This window comes from Centroberyx affinis, unplaced genomic scaffold, assembly GCF_046629955.1.
Source record: "Centroberyx affinis isolate AG114_WGS23_722 - 3 ecotype Tasmania unplaced genomic scaffold, CSIRO-AGI_Caff_v1 ptg005274l_1, whole genome shotgun sequence".
In the NCBI taxonomy this organism is placed as follows: domain Eukaryota; kingdom Metazoa; phylum Chordata; class Actinopteri; order Beryciformes; family Berycidae; genus Centroberyx; species Centroberyx affinis.
In genome coordinates this window covers 1-15,792 of record NW_027282629.1, presented here as the reverse complement: position 1 = coordinate 15,792, position 15,792 = coordinate 1, and the positions used below count along the sequence as shown (strand labels likewise).

Genomic DNA, 15,792 nt, shown 5'->3' with positions numbered 1-15,792 from the left:
ATTAATCACACAAAGTCATGAGGAACCCCACTGTCCCGATTAATCTTTGCAGCTATTTATTTTTGACATTGTTTAGAGGCATTCCTCCAGTAACCTTCTGGAAAATCCCATGGCCCATTAACAATTGTGCTTGGCGAGTCACATCACTTATCCCCAAATTGGATAGCTCTAGTAGCTTCCTGCCCGCTGTCTGCCCTGGGAGGTCAAGGCCCTCCACTACTCCCGAGAGAACCAGCATCTCCTGGCCATCAACACGGCTTTTAATACCCTCGCCAGTGTTGAGGTGACAGCCTAGCTGTCTCCTCGGCAGATACCTCAGGGTTAGTGCATAAACAGGTTCCTGTGGCTTGATGGGTGACACACTAAGATTGGTTTACAGACAAGTGTTGTGCAGACCTTTGGGCTAGAGGCAGCAGTGCTGCTATGGGTCAAATCAGTGAAAGGGGAAAAGGGCTGTTGCCAATCAAAGAAGTTATGGTTAAAGACCTGTTAGCATACAGGCGCTTAAGTATGTGCTATAGGAAGCTGCTAAATGGAGTAGTGTTTTGAAGGAATACACTGACTTATTGGCAAATTAATAATGAATGAGATTAATAATTGATAATGAATAAAGTAAGCATTTTAGTCTACAAGGTTGCCAATATTTATGTTGTTGAATACCGTGCAAACTAATAATTTATTTGGTGCATGGTCAAGCTTGCTTTGCATAATTTAAAAAGCACTCCAGCACACTAAATACTGAACACAGATGTGAAATTGCCACCAGTATTATTCATTGTACAATAGCAAGTTGCTCCTTGAGCTTAACTGACAAAATGTCAACAGATTCACCTTCCATCCAGACAGAAAGTACTGAGAGAGAGGGAAAGTGAAAGGTGAGAGAGATGGGCAGAGACAAGCTGAGCAAAGTAGTACTATTTGTGTAACCCTGTGTGCAGGTAGTATATAATTTTCTTTATTGTGTTTAGCATCTGATAGCCTCATTCCACTTGGATACCATCTTCACCTTTGCATAGCAGGGCCAATATGAAAACACTGTGCTCAAGTACCTCTTGGACTGCCTTGGAGTAGTTACAGACTCTAAGGTTTCTGCTTATATGATTCCAGAATGCTGATCATGCTGATAGCAAGAAGCCAGGCATCAATTTACAGTCCTTCTCTTGTCCTTAAATTTCACCCTCGCCCCCCTTCTTCTTACACCCTATCACTTTTTCACTTGCCCTTCTCTACTTCTCGCTGTCTACTCTCCGCCTTCTCCCTCAGTCTCACGCTCTCCATCTCGTTCAGCCTCTACTCATGACCTGTCCATCTTTACTCTCCTCTCACACTTTCTCCATCTCTCTTCCTGCCTTCCAGGTTTCATCTGGCTGCAACGAGAGGACACCTGGACTGTCTCAATCTCATCCTGGGACACGGTGTTGACGTCACAGCAACTGATGCCACTGGTGAGTTAGACAGTAAACACATTCAGGTCATGGTTGAAAGCAGGACCCTGGAGCTGGAGTAATCAACCAGAGAAGCACTCTTTCTTGGTCAATCTACTATTTAGACATGGACCACCCACATACTCTACTCTTTTGCACTGTGCTCCTTGATCTCAATTAAGTATAATGTAATATAATGTAATTTCCACTTATCAATTAAGGTGGGTTAAGGGGCTAGGTGCCAGAGCCTGCCATCTATTTTTGGGGTTGGGAGATGAGGATGTAATGGAAAAAATCGGTCCTATTAATGGTCTGTTTCTGTGAATCTACTATAACAGTATCTGTTTCCCAGCAGCAAATGCATTAATTCTCTTCATTATGGTAATGTTACAATCCGCAGCTGAAATTAGGCCGAATAATGAAAAAGAGCTGTGAACTTCCGAAATGATTCAAACAAAAGCTTTTTCAGCAGAGATGTTATTGGAGTTATAGTCAAATATTCAGTTTTGATGTTGATGTAAAATTAAATATATACTCCATGGAAGAAGCACAGATATGTATATATATATATATATATATATATATATATATATATATATATATACATGTATAACCTTTATCAACTATATCTGTATTATGTGATAATTTGTATTTGTGTCAGCCTGTAGTAGCAAACACATATCCTTGGAGGTCTACTGTACCTAATGAAAGCACTCACTGTACAGGCTATCCATTTGGATAAAAAGTCTGTCTAAATAGTGGCCATTATAATTAAGTGATGCAGGCTGAGTGAAAAAAGTAATTTGATGATAATAATACACAGTGGCATTTGCTTGTACAAGTACATGTACCGCTAATTGTGAATGTACCTAATTTTCTTATTGCTGCATTTATTGGCTTTTAGGCAAAAATGCTCTTCATCTGGCTTCGAGAAATGGACAGTCTCTGTGTGTGCAGAAGCTCCTGCAGGTAAAGTGCAGTTGCCTTCCCAGTGTATCTATAACACCATTTGCACCTGAATGACATTTAGTCCTGTGATGAACCATAGTGCAGAAAAAGAACATTGTTTAAGAGTTTGTTCTTTGGTCTTTCTTTTGGTTTTTAGGAATCACACACTTTTTTCCACTGTTTCTGATGTTCGTGTGAAGTATGTGTACTCTAATGTGTGTGTGTGTGTGTGTGTGTGTGTGTGTGTTCCACCGAGCAGATATCTAACCACTGGACAGTCAGGGCAGTTTGCCTTTCAGCTCCTTTAAATAAGCCTTACCAAGCGGCTCTGGCAGCCAAGCCCACCGACTTATCGGTCAACAGTAGGCCCTGTTGAGTCACCATGCCCCGCTGGAGGATTTATGTGTTTACAATGAGAGGGCTATCTCCACTACATTGTGCCCTCATAGCGTTTTAGCCATCCTCTCACCCCCAACTCTGGTATGGCAGTGATCTAACGGAGGTGGTGCTGTCGGTGGGGGGTTGTCGGTGGTGTTGACAAGCCTTCCCTCCCGCAAACCTGCCGTCCATTCTTGGTGCCGTCATCGCGCCGGAGATAGCAGCTGGACGCCAAACCCCCACCCCCCCACTGCCGCCACCATCTCCCTCTGTCAACCCAAACCCTCGAGGTATAGGATTTCCCCCCTCTATGCTCTGCAGTCAGCGCCCACTGCCTCTCCACCCCTCCTGCTCTCCTTGTCATTTGAGCGTGCTGCTCGTTTTTGGACCTTGTTGCTAGAGAGAGTTGGGTTTTTATAGTGGGGCCTTAGCTAGCTTGCTGGCAAGCTCACCCAGCAACATAAGGCCCCTGTTAGCATTGAGTCCTCAAAGCTTTCATAGCAGGCCCTCATCGCCACAGTGGTAAAGCCATTGGTCTCTGACTGGCTGTGTAGAGAGGGATATCACAAGTGTATCAGCATAGCAGCCTAATATGACCTGCCTGTTGTTGCTTCTCAGGTTCACAGCCACGCCAACCACTGAAATTAAATCATTTTACACATTTTGCTCCACAATTATGATAGAAGTGAACCACAGTCAATAAAAGCAATGAAGCCTTACACATTTTCAAATTATTCTCATAATTACCTCCGCCAAGGAGGTCATGTTTTTGCCTGCGCCTGTGTGTTTGTCTGTCTGCCTGTCTGTCTGTTAGCAGGATATCTTAAAAAGTTGGGCACAGATTTGCACAAAACTTGGTATGAAGGTTGGTTATGGGCCAAGGAAGAACTGCTAAACTTTTCATGTTGATTGGCCAAAAGGGGGTGTAGTTTTGGCCGTCGCATATCACCAAAAGGTGGTGTCACATATGGTGGAGGTCTGTGCTCTACAGAGCACATTTTCTAGTTAGTGGTTAGAAAAGCACTGTAGACTGAGGTTCTTGACGCACTTTGAACAACTTTGTCGATTTATCTGTCTTTCAGCACCAGTGAAATGATTACCCCATTTGACTTTGCTTAGTTGTGCCAACCTGTGGTGTATTGTCTTACAGCACAATTGTCCCGTTGGCAATGTGGACCTGCAGGGGAGGACAGCTCTACATGATGCTGGTGAGAACGCTCTCCTCTCCTCTCCTCTCCTCTCCTCTCCTCTCCTCTGCCTCTTGCGCAGTTTATAGTTTAGTTCTCCTCTCTTCAGTCTCTCATCTAACAAACCTCCCCATGCAATCCTCAAAATACGATAACCAACACCAAGAGTCTTCTCAGTGTCAATGCACTCTTTCAATTGCACGCCCTGACAAGCCACTGCTGCTGCACTGTGTGATTTGTCAATGACAAATCACACAGTGCAGCAGCAGTGGCTTACTGCTTTACAGGATCCTTTACAGGATGATATATGGTGACACCAGCTGTGTTTAAATCCAGATGTTAGCATATGCTGTGAAGCTATTCTTGGACACATTCTCTGACACGTGACCTATCTAAACCGATAATTCCAGCGTAATAATGAGAAACACAGCTGTGAAATGAACTGTGAATGATTATATTTTCTGCTTTTCTTTCTCTTATTTGAACCTAGATCCGTACCAGTTCATGAGTTAATGTGCATGAGGTTTCCAATGGTAAATGGGATGAAATGACTATAGTAGTTTGTACTCCTTTCTCCACAGTCATGGCAGGCTGCTCCTCCAGCGTGAAACTCCTCTGTGACAGTGGGACGTCTGTGAATGCCAGTGATTTTGTGAGAATTGATTTCAGTTCATTTCACACAATGCATAGTAATGGTCTTTTTTAGAGATTTCTTCATTTCTTCACATTCATATGTAGTTGTGATTGTGGGGAAAAAAATCCACATCCATCAATGGTAGTGATGAACTGCATGTCATGTCACTTGGAGCAAGACAAAAAGATATTTCCTGAATCTTATCTTGGTGCACTTGAATGAGTGTCTGTGCATGTTCTCTAGGATGGGAGGACACCTCTGGTGCTGGCAACCCAGATGTGCCATCCACGCATCTGTCAACTGCTGCTGGAGCGAGGGGCCGACATCACCATCCGTGACAAACAAAACAAGTAAGGAAACATCACTTATTATGTTGTATGTATGAGGTATGGGTGCCAGACTTCCAGTTCCAAAAAAAACGGGTATATATGAATTTGTCTTTGTTGCTTTACTTAGAAAAGGCTACTTTTGATGAAATTGGTAGATAGCTTTGGCCATTCACTGCTATTGGCGATTACCTTGCAGCATCAGGCGTGAACAGCAAAACACAGAGATAAAAGTCCTGGCCTATCTATAAAATTTATTAGAAATACCAACCAACTTCTGACAGGACGTTTACCTTGTTTCCCTTGAAAAGGGGCTATAAACCATTTAAAAACTGGAAAACCAGGTGCAAAACTCAGCAACTGGCGGCTATAGAGTACAGAGAGAATGAGTGTAGGAGTGAGTGAGGAAGTGAATATGTTTTAGTGTTTGTTTCAAGAATTATAATCATGCTTTTGAGACAGAGTGAGTCAGACATGCGATTTTCACATGGATGGTTTTACAATGTGGGCAGCATGTTATCACAGCCAGAACAGCATGGAAAAACACATAATAATAATAATAATAATAAAATCTATTTATGTTGCGCTTTGCCAAACAACCGTTAAAAAGTGTTATACAGAACAAACAAGATAAAATTAATAAAAACCACAAGAGTAGGTAAAAAAAGGAAATCGACAGATGAGAATAAAAATGAAAAAGGACACATACAAAATTCCAGCAGGGATGAAACAGTACCTAAAAATGAAAATAAAAAGGCTTTTCTGTTTTTCCTGTAATGTGCATGAGAAGTGATTTAAAAGATGATATTGATCTGGCTAGCCTGAGCTCCTCCGGCGGGGAGTTTAATACTGCATTTCCTTTAATATGTGGTATTGTATCTGCATCCCAACTGGCTTAAGACAAGCCTGTACTTGTTTGTGCCTACTTCATGTTCATGTTCATGCACTTCACTTGTGTGTCTTTGTGTGCCCCCCTCAGGACGGCTCTGATTCTGGGCTGTGAGTATGGCTGTAAGGATGCAGTGGAAGTGCTGCTGAGGAGCGGGGCCGACGTGACGGCAGTCGACAGCTTCAGCCACGACCCTTATCACTACGCCCGCCTCAACAAGAACCAGGAGCTTGTTGCCATGGTCAAAAGCTACCTCGACAAAGCCAACAGAGGTCAGATGGCAACACATTACCTTAGTGTATACCTTGAACATAAAAGAATAATTAGAATAGAGAATAAACATGCTCTCTTTTTTAAATATGTTTTTACTATCCAGCCTTGATTTTCATGATAATCAGTAATTCTTTGAAGGCTCTGTATATTTGCACTTGTGTGTTGTTGTGCTTGAACCAAATGTTTCATATAATACCTTTTCTGTAAAGATACCTGTATTTTTCCAACTATTGAAGGAGAGATCAAATCTGAACTTCATTGTTCATCATTTTCTTTGTCACAGAGAAAGAGGCTGCCAAGCTGGAACAGAGGAAGCGACAGGTAACCCAGCAGCATCCGCTTTATTGGCTAGCATCATCCATAAAACCTGACCACAAATGCCAAATCCTCTCTTAACCTATAGTGAAGAGCATCTCACCACCATTCTCCATACTGCTTTATGTTTTAGAGGACCTCCATTTATACATGTAGCATGATGGGAATAGTAATGAACTGACATTTGGGCAGCCACTTTCCACAGTCCCTTTTTTTGAAAAGGTGATGCTGCTCACAGACGGTAGGTGACATGCCAAAGCTATTTGACAGAAATGGTTCAGATAAATGCCTTAATTCTGGAGGTCACTGAATATATAAACCCCTCCTATCAGTACGCTTCCTTTCCAGCAGTGCTGAATTGGCAAATGATAAGGTCCCAGAACACCAAGTGGTCGGTGTTCCCGTGAGTCGGTGTGGAGGTAAAAGGTTCCGGAACATATCAAGACAACAAGCGCATTGGAGGCACGGTGGTGCTCAGTGCAGCCATACAGCTTACTGTAGACCAACAGCCTAAACATTACTAAATGACCGACTATATGACCTTAGAGCTCCGATTACTGGGGACCTATAACAATATTTGATTATTGCATAGGCTACATAATGCTAATTTTTACAAACCTGCCCTTCAAGTAGTAGACTAAAGATATAACTGCACTGTGCACAACATGTAAATGCCCACATAGGCTACTATGAGACATCCTAATCATACATAAAGGAAACTGCAATGGCTTCAACCATTTACCAGAGAAATTCTGCTTCGAGTAGTTACGCATCAATATTCAGTACAAATACTTTCATAGGATATCGATTTTGAATATAGGAAACAATGTCAGCGAATAATGCAATAAAACGTGTTGTGGTGCAGATAGAAGTCGACCTAAATGCGACACTCAGCTGGACCGTGCTGGTTTTGAAATGCCCACATCAATGTGGGGCTTACAGTCCTTCACATCAACCAATTCTCATGTTATTAGCCTACCAATTATTTCTGGACATTCGACATGCGCAATTGCCCGCATATTTAACTGTGTGACGTACAGGTCCGCACTCCAAAAAATTTCTGTTTCGCAGTCATCTATGCAAATGTGAATTTCGATTGTGCCAGCAGAGACCTAATAGATTACAGAATATGCTAACACGTTTACAAACAAAAAAAATCATGCTTACCTTGTCTAATTTTCCAAAATAGTCCACACAGCGGACATATGGACAGCAAATTCAACTTTTAGCCATGACGCTGTCTGAAGCTTACCATAACACACTCTGCAGAGCAGCTCTCTCATGTGTGACGTGATTACTATGCGCTTGTTGTTACTTTCTAATAGGGTAATCACCTGTCTTCATATGGAAATGGGACAGGTTTTTTGGAAGGGAGGGGAAAGGAAAGAAAAGTCAACTATTGGGAGTATTACATGGCAGACAAAAAAAACCTAAAAGTTTCATGCCACCAGGTGCCGGGTCCACGCAAATAGGTACCGGAATGCAGGTAGTCCAAAACCGCGAGATGCAGGATCCGCCACAAATTAAGCACTGCTTTCCAGTGTTGTGTTGTTACACTTTCTGCTTGAAAGCTTAGACATGAGTTGTGCACATATTGAAGCCTGTGTTCCTAGAGGTTGATTTACATATTAAGCATTGTTGTGAATAGACCCTGAATATTCTGTATTTTTTTCCATATTGTTCCCCATTTCAAATCATTTTGCATGGCTTGGTGTTTTTATTGTAGAGTCTCTTCATTTTTTAGAGCCTGCAAGGGGCTCACTGTTTGCCACTCAGTTGCACATGACTGCCATCTAGCGATTATTAGTGAGAATTGTCCATAGACTTTCATAGCTGTGGCAGTTTTACATGTCTCCAAAAGGTGATAATAAACGAGAAACTCTTCTTTCCTCAGCAGTCAGTGGAGAGGTCAGAGGCAGCTGAGGCTAACATAAGGGATCAGATCATACACGTAAGTACAATTTCGACCTTCCAATCACACACACACACACACACACACACACACAGTTCTCGGAAGCACGTCTCATGGCGCTCCATGATGAGTTTGCTTGAATTCACTCCAAATCAGTTCTGTCAATCAAGATATGCACACACATCTGATAATTTTACTTTAATGAGTTTAACTTTGTAAGATTTATAGTTTTGTGTTTATGTGTGTGTGTTTGTTTGTGTGTTTGTTTGTTTTAGGACCTGGAGAGGCAGAACGAGAGCCAGCAGGAGAGTCTGAGGCAGTTCCACCAGGAGCAAAGGGCACTGCTGGACAAGGTCAACATGCTGCAACAACAGCTCACACAGGTAAACAATACAGCACCACAGCAAGAGCTGGACATAACACAGGTCCAATCAAACCTGCCGTGCGGTACTTAGGCATACTTCTATTTTACCACTGTCTTTTTTTTAGTCGCTGCACACAGTGTACGTGAAAAGTACATAACATTATTGTGGGTGCTTTTGGTGATTGGTTAGTGATGTTAAGGTTGATTTAGGGAATATATAATCATTTTCTAACCACCTGTGTTTTTGAAATTTCATTTAGAGTATATTTTTTCCCCCAAATGTTTTCACAATCTGAGCAGGCTTTTAATAAAGGTTGCTTATGTAAAAGATGCAAGAATTTACTTGCTATATATTAATGCTATATTCAATGAGCATATTTATATACTCAGTATTAGTTGCCAGAAATATTTCCATCCCAATGTATTCATAACAGTATAATATGTAGCATTGCCAGGGGAACTGAGTGAGATGATAAATTAGGTGCTCTCGTAGAAAAATATACAGCGCACGTTTGTGAAACATCATCTATTATTAATCCTTCCATTGATTGTATACTTTGATCTTTTTGTTCCTCTCCAGGAAAAGACAACTGTGGAAGACATTCACAAAGAGGTAAGGAAAACAAAAGCAACTGCTTGAAGCCATTCTTTTTGAAGCCCTTGTTAAGTGATTGTGTGTATTTGCTTGTGTATACATTATTTATTTATATATGTTAGAAAACGTCTGGATAGGCAATTGCTCTACCTTGACTGACATATGCAATTGCTCTTCTTTTTATTGAATCAGAAGGAACAGTTGAAGCTCTTACTCTCTGCCAAAGACAGAGAGGAAGCGGCACGAGGCCCGGAGACTGTCAAGGTCCAGCTCCGCACAACCATGGTCAGTGACCTTTTAATTCAAACTTCATACATTCATAGATGCTTCTCAGGAAGTTTCATTGTGTTGGATTTCTGTAAAGTAGGAATATAATGAATATAAGTGTGTAGCCCATGTCTGAATACCAACAACTTTCTCATGAACCTCTGGTCATATCTGAAAAACCTACGTACATAACTGAAGTCAGCAAATCAGAGTGTATTTTTACATGAATGTGAGTTAAGCTCAAGAGATACAGATCTAAAGGTTTTACTAATGTAATGTGCATGAATCTCCATGTGTTTACAGGGGGACTACTCTGGACAATCTGTGATCAAAGGTGGGCTTTGTTCAGTCTCTTATTTAATTCTAAACAAATTTGGATGCCATATCTTGAATTTCACCCACAGAGAGTGAATAGGTCTAACGGTATGCTTTGTACTTTGTGTCCTTTGCAGGAAAAGAGAACATTTTGGTCAAGCAATCTCACAGCTTGGATTCTACTCAGGTAAGCTTCGCTCTGTGAAACACTATTATATGGGTTGCAGATGCCTAAGGCACGCTGTTGCTGTAAGTGTTAGCCGTTGCAGTCTGGCCAGTCTGTGTCAGCGGCGGTGGGCTTATAGCAGCAACTCTCAAACAAATAAGATGTTGAAATTCCCATCTGAAAATATTTTCTCTCTACCCCTCAGTAAAAGAGAGATTTATAATATCTTAACTTCATCAGCCATAGGAAAGAAACAGTCTGTGCAGAAAAATTCAGTCTGAAATAAAGCTTTTGTGAAAGAATTACAAAACAAGAGATAGATATTCTGTCATCTTAAATGCAATGATTGGTGTTCCATTATTTTTTTTTGTATTCTCTCTATAACTTGTCAGCACCTTTTGTGTGTATTTCTATATGTGTTTTTTTTTTTCTTTTTCTCTGTAGATTCTCCAGAATCCCGGTACGTCGCGTTCCCTGTCCAGACCTTTAGAGCTGAGTCAGCCCAAGGACCTAACTGGTGACTTAGATGCGCTCCGACATGAACTAGAGGCAGTGAGGAGAAAGCAGCAGGCAGCTGAGGATGAGATTGCACGGCTTCAATCTGCTCTGAACCGCAAGAATCGGGATTGCCAAGAACTGGTCCAGAGCCGAGACACCATCCAGAAACAGGCTGACCAGCAGGTTCAAGAACTAGAAGATGCTCTGGGAGACGTCCAGAAGAGGATGCTTGATTCTGAGTGCAAGGTCAAGCAGCTGCAAGCCCATGTGGTCGCAGTCAAGGAACACTTAGGAGGTCAGGCTGCTGAAGAACTCCGTGCCCAACTCCAGGATGTGAAGACCAAGTATGAAGGAGCTTCAGCTGAAGTGGGTCGTGTCCGCAACCGCCTCAAACAAAGTGAGAAGGCCTTGGAAGAGTACAAGAGCAGTGAGGGCCAGTTAGCAGCTGAGGCAGAAAGGCTAGGTCAGGAGCTGGGTGCTCTGACTGCAGAAAGAGATGAACTAGCAGAAGCCCTGTTAGAAATGGAAACCCAGTTGAAGGAGGGCCAGGCTAAACATGGCAACGTGGTACCAGCTGAGAAGTTTGACAACATGAAAAACCTGTTGACCAATGCAGTTGATGAGAAGGAACGGCAACTCGCTGAGCTGAGGGAAGACTATGATCGTGTGCTAGAGGAGGTAGCAGAACTCCATCGGGAACTAGACAATCAATCATCCCAGGGAGGAATAGGGGCAATGTCTGCTGAGGAACAACATAGGATAAGAGCGGCTCTTGACGAGCAAAACGCCTCGTTGAAAAGGAAGCTGGCTGATGTGACTGCCAAAAGCCAAGCACTGATTCATGAGGTCGAGGATAGCGAGGAAGAGAGGGAGATACTACGGGAGCAGCTGGATGAGCTCAACAGCAGGATCGAGGTGGACTTTGTACCCATCAAGGACCATGAGGAAATGAGTAGGAACATGGTAAAGGCCATGGAGGAGCTGGAGGACAAGCTGGTGGAAGCCAGTGAACGGTATGGCAAAGCAGAGGGACAAGTCCAGCAGCTTCAAACTGAGAGGGCCTCACTAGATGAGAACATCACCAGTCTCCAAAGCACCCATGTAAAACACCAGTGTGAAATGGACTCCATATTGTCTCAAAATGCTGACCTGGTGAAGGAGCTGGAACTTTTGCAGAAGAGGTGTAAAGACAGAGAGAGAGAGTTTGTACAACTGTCAGCACAGAGCGAGTCTCTGAAACAGAGCATGGAGGGAGAGTATGTGCCCAGGCAGCAGCACGAGCAAGTGAAAATGGAGCTGTGTGCTACTTTGGAGAATGTCAAGGCTGAGATGTTTAAGTTGGAGACCAAGGAAAAAGAAAGTGTGGAAGAGTTGAGGAATGTGAAAGACGGAAGTGATAAGTTGAAAGAAAAGTTGGAAAAAGTTATGTTGGAGATGAAAAAGGACTATGTAAGCCAAAAAGACCACAAAGCAATCACAGAGAAGTTGAGTGCCACTGTGGTTGAGGCAGAGAACAGAGCAAAAGAATTGTCAGCGATGTATGTGCTAGCTCAGGACGAAACGGTAAAGCTTACCCAAGAATTGGAGGCCCAGACAAAAGAACTCGATACCATACAGGAGGCTATCCAGTCCAAGTTTATCCCACTGACAGCCATTGAGGAAAGAGAAAACTCTTACAATGCCAAATTGAAGGACTTGACAGACAAGCTGTTGGAAATGGAAGAGAAGTACAATAAAGAGAAGTCCATGGGAGAGCGCAGCAAACAGGAGAAAGAGAAACTGAAAGTTGAGATGGAGTCTGTTCAGCAAAGACTAGAAACTGCCTTTGTTACCAGTGAAAACCACAAAGAAGTGGAGGAGGACTACAAGGGCAAAATTGAGGAATTGACTCTGAAGTTGGTCAACCTAGAGCAGCAGTACAAGGAAGTGACCATTCAGAGGGCTGAACTTGAAGAGCAGAATGCCCTCTGCAACACTGAGATTCAGAACCTCCAGGAACGTCTGAAATCAGAATTGACACGGGTACAAAAGTACGAGACTGAACTTAAAACCCTCCAAGATGCCATTCATCAAGCCCAGGCTGAGTGCAAGAAGGCAAAAGAGGCTCAGCGTGAGGAGGCCCAGAGGGTTTGTGCCTTGGAGAAGGAGCTCCAGGGACGCCATGGGGATCAGGCCGCCCTGCTGCAACAACATGCCCAGGCCGAGGAAACCCTGGAGGCTGAAGTGGCTAAGCTCCGACTGGCACTCCGCGAAGAGGAGGAGAGTAACGCCCAGAGGGCTGAAGATGTATCTGCCCTGCAATCTGAGCTCCTCCAGGCCACCCAGGCTCTTGAGGAGCTTCGCAATAAGGAAGACCAAATGAACCAGCTGAAGAAGGAGAAGCAGCAGCTGGAGGAGGAGGTCGTCAACCTGAGCAACAAGGTCTTGAGTTTAGCAGAACAGTGCAAGGAGCTCCATCGGGAGTCAGCCCAGGCAAGGGAGGGTGAGGACAGGGCCAGAGCAGAGATGGAGACTGTCAAAGAGAAAGGCCATGCCATTGAGAGAGAAATTAGGGAGCTGAAGGAGAGGTATGACGAGTCGCTCAGCACCATTGGTGATCTTCAGAGGAGGATTCAGACATCGGCTGAGCAGACTGAAGTCAAAGACAAGAAGGTAGTAAACATTTATGGCATTATAGTTGAATTATTTACTGATTTAGCTGTGCTCAGTAACAAAAAACATGGTTAGATGTATTGTTATTTAGACTATTTTTGGTACAGGCAATCTGTATGTTTGTTTTAGCTAAATTAACAAATAGGTATTGTTTAAAAATTAGATATCTGCCATTGAAAAGTATTGAAATATATCTATTTTATTGTTTTTAAAAATGACTAGGGTACTTTGAGTAAATTATTTCTCAGAATGTATACATGTACTGGGTATATGAAGATTTGGAAAGAAAATAGGGTTCTTTTCATCAGTTTCTTTCATCATAAATTTCTTATTGTGTGTGGTTGATGAAACAATGAAATGTGTGTGTGTGTGTGTGTGTCTCTCAGATCACGGAGTTGCTGACAGACGTTGAGCGATTGAAGCAGGCACTGAACGGTCTGTCCCAGCTGGCATACGCAGGCAACGCGCCCAATAAGAGACAGACGCAGCACATTGACACACTCCAAGCCCAGATCAAGAGCCTACAGCAACAGCTGGCTGTGAGTGGACACACATTACATACCCATTATTATAATATCTAGTGTAAGGAACACGTAGACTCTTATATGTACACATTTTCCTATATTCAGTTAGTTTTATGGCACAGTAAACTTCTGTAATTGGCTGAACTTTGTCTGTTTTGCTATTAGTGATTGACTGAGTGAGTGATTGAAAAACCCAGGGAGCCAATCATTAAATAAGTTCTGCATTTACATGCATTTATACAGTTGCATTCACACAGTTGTCTTTTCACAGTTACCTCAGCAACGTATTGCCCTGATAATAATCCTGCCCATTTCCTCACATTAGTCTTGTAAAAGTTAAGAAGTGCACTACCTTGCATCGCATTACCATAAATATGTGATGGGTATTCTGGGCGCTTGGCTCATCAGCTTGTTTACTGCAGAACTGAACAAAACAGTTGGAGATGTGCCTGATGTATAATGGTGACCTCACCATGTGACCCTCCTCTTCTACTTGGAAACTAGAGAAGAAATGAAGGCATCAACATCTCCATCATTGTAGTTGGGTCTTGCCAGAATCTAGATGAAACGAAAACAATGTCTCACAACTATCAGCAAACATTGCTCAAACTTAGAATGGAATGCACGTCTTGGTCTGCACCAAGATTAAAAACTGGCCTCTCTGCTCCTTTGTATGAGATATTGGCCATCTTCAGGAAAAATATGGGTGCTATTTTTGTCCTGGAATTTAGGTGTAGCTGCAAGATATGTAATAATGTGGAGCCAGAATGAGTCCATTCAGTGCCTGTGCCACGTCTGCATAGCATTCATAGTGTTGGCCAATACTGATGAAGACACTGAAGCAATAACCTCTGTCTCTGTCTCTTCTGCCTGTCTCTCTTTCTGTCCCCCCCCCTCTCTCTCCCTCTCTCCCCATCTTTCTCTCTTTACCTGTCTCCCTGTCTTTCTCTCTCTCTCTCTGCTTCCCTCCCTCTTCCTCTATAAGGATGCTGAGAGGCAACACAGGGAGGTAGTTTCAATTTATCGAACTCATCTTCTCAGTGCAGCGCAGGTAAGTTTATCTCATGTCCATGAATGATCTTGTCTAAAATAATTCAGTTTCTCTTTATACTTGTTTTTTTTTTGCATTACCTCATTGGAGTACACCTTTATAGGGTACTTATCAAAGCAGAGGTACAAAGAGGTTTACAAGATAATAAAAAATGTAATAAATACAAATATGAAACATGACCAAATAAATTAATTATGTATGTATGTATGTATGTGTGTGTGTGTGTGTGTGCACGTGTGAGTGAATTATATTAAGGATGGGGAAGGGCTAAGATTATGTTGCCTAGCCATCATACCAATGTACTTACAAAACCTATATAACAGAAAATATTATACTATTTAAATGCTAAATACAAAGGGACAAATGCACAGTAGCTGATAGGAATATGATATGTCAACAGTATGTTAATTGCACTATAGCATTAGGGGTAAGTATTTCACAACAGCAAGGGTCAAAAAGCCAAACTAGCTCTTTTAAAATGAAGTGTTTTTTCATAGAGAGCAAAAACTGCTGAAGACAACACAGCCAGCCGCCCGCAAGTGGGCTTATACTGAGAAATATGGGACAAATGGATTAACTAGAGCCCATTGTTGTGTGTGTTTCCCTCCCAGGGCCACATGGATGAGGACGTCCAAGCCGCCTTACTACAGATCATCCGCATGAGACAGGAGTTTGTGTGTTAAAGCATCCCCCAGCAAAACACAATGCTACCTGCTGACTCAAATCCACCATTCTCACATCCCCTGCTGCAGAGTATCCCTGCTGTGGCCCCTGTGGGTGCCTTGTGTGTGTGTGTGTGTGTGTGGTGTGTGTGAGTGTGTGTGTGTGGGAGGGTGTGTGCGTGGTGCATTAACAGGCTATTCTGTAATCCCCTGTATGTCTGGCTGTACATTGGTTTCTGTAGATCTACATCCATGAGTTATGGGTGGAAGTGAAAAACTGTACATTTTAGGTATAGATGTGTTATTTGAACACAAGTAGATACAACTCCATTCATGGAAAAAAAAATACATTTGAATTACATCTATCCAAGATTTACTGTATCCAACTGACCAGAAGAATGTATGATTGCTC

At 42.6% G+C, this 15,792-nt stretch overlaps 1 protein-coding gene across 2 annotated transcripts in view; it reads left to right on the top strand.

Moving 5' to 3' along the window:
* uacab (uveal autoantigen with coiled-coil domains and ankyrin repeats b) overlaps positions 1 to 15,786 on the top strand; it is a 45,289-nt gene extending 29,503 nt beyond the window's left edge. The window contains exons 3-19 of one of the 2 annotated variants that reach the window (XM_071546450.1): positions 1,357 to 1,445; positions 2,329 to 2,393; positions 3,901 to 3,958; positions 4,519 to 4,589; positions 4,815 to 4,921; positions 5,877 to 6,058; positions 6,343 to 6,380; positions 8,272 to 8,325; positions 8,562 to 8,669; positions 9,231 to 9,263; positions 9,438 to 9,530; positions 9,816 to 9,846; positions 9,965 to 10,014; positions 10,438 to 13,143; positions 13,530 to 13,682; positions 14,653 to 14,718; positions 15,330 to 15,786. In XM_071546450.1, the coding sequence (XP_071402551.1) occupies positions 1,357 to 1,445; positions 2,329 to 2,393; positions 3,901 to 3,958; positions 4,519 to 4,589; positions 4,815 to 4,921; positions 5,877 to 6,058; positions 6,343 to 6,380; positions 8,272 to 8,325; positions 8,562 to 8,669; positions 9,231 to 9,263; positions 9,438 to 9,530; positions 9,816 to 9,846; positions 9,965 to 10,014; positions 10,438 to 13,143; positions 13,530 to 13,682; positions 14,653 to 14,718; positions 15,330 to 15,401 (3,976 nt within the window). In that variant the 3' untranslated portion in view covers positions 15,402 to 15,786. Of the gene's footprint in view, positions 1 to 1,356; positions 1,446 to 2,328; positions 2,394 to 3,900; positions 3,959 to 4,518; positions 4,590 to 4,814; positions 4,922 to 5,876; positions 6,059 to 6,342; positions 6,381 to 8,268; positions 8,326 to 8,561; positions 8,670 to 9,230; positions 9,264 to 9,437; positions 9,531 to 9,815; positions 9,847 to 9,964; positions 10,015 to 10,437; positions 13,144 to 13,529; positions 13,683 to 14,652; positions 14,719 to 15,329 lie in introns of both variants that reach the window. The other variant, XM_071546449.1, reaches the window with a different exon arrangement.
* The last annotated feature ends 6 nt before the right edge of the window (positions 15,787 to 15,792 follow it).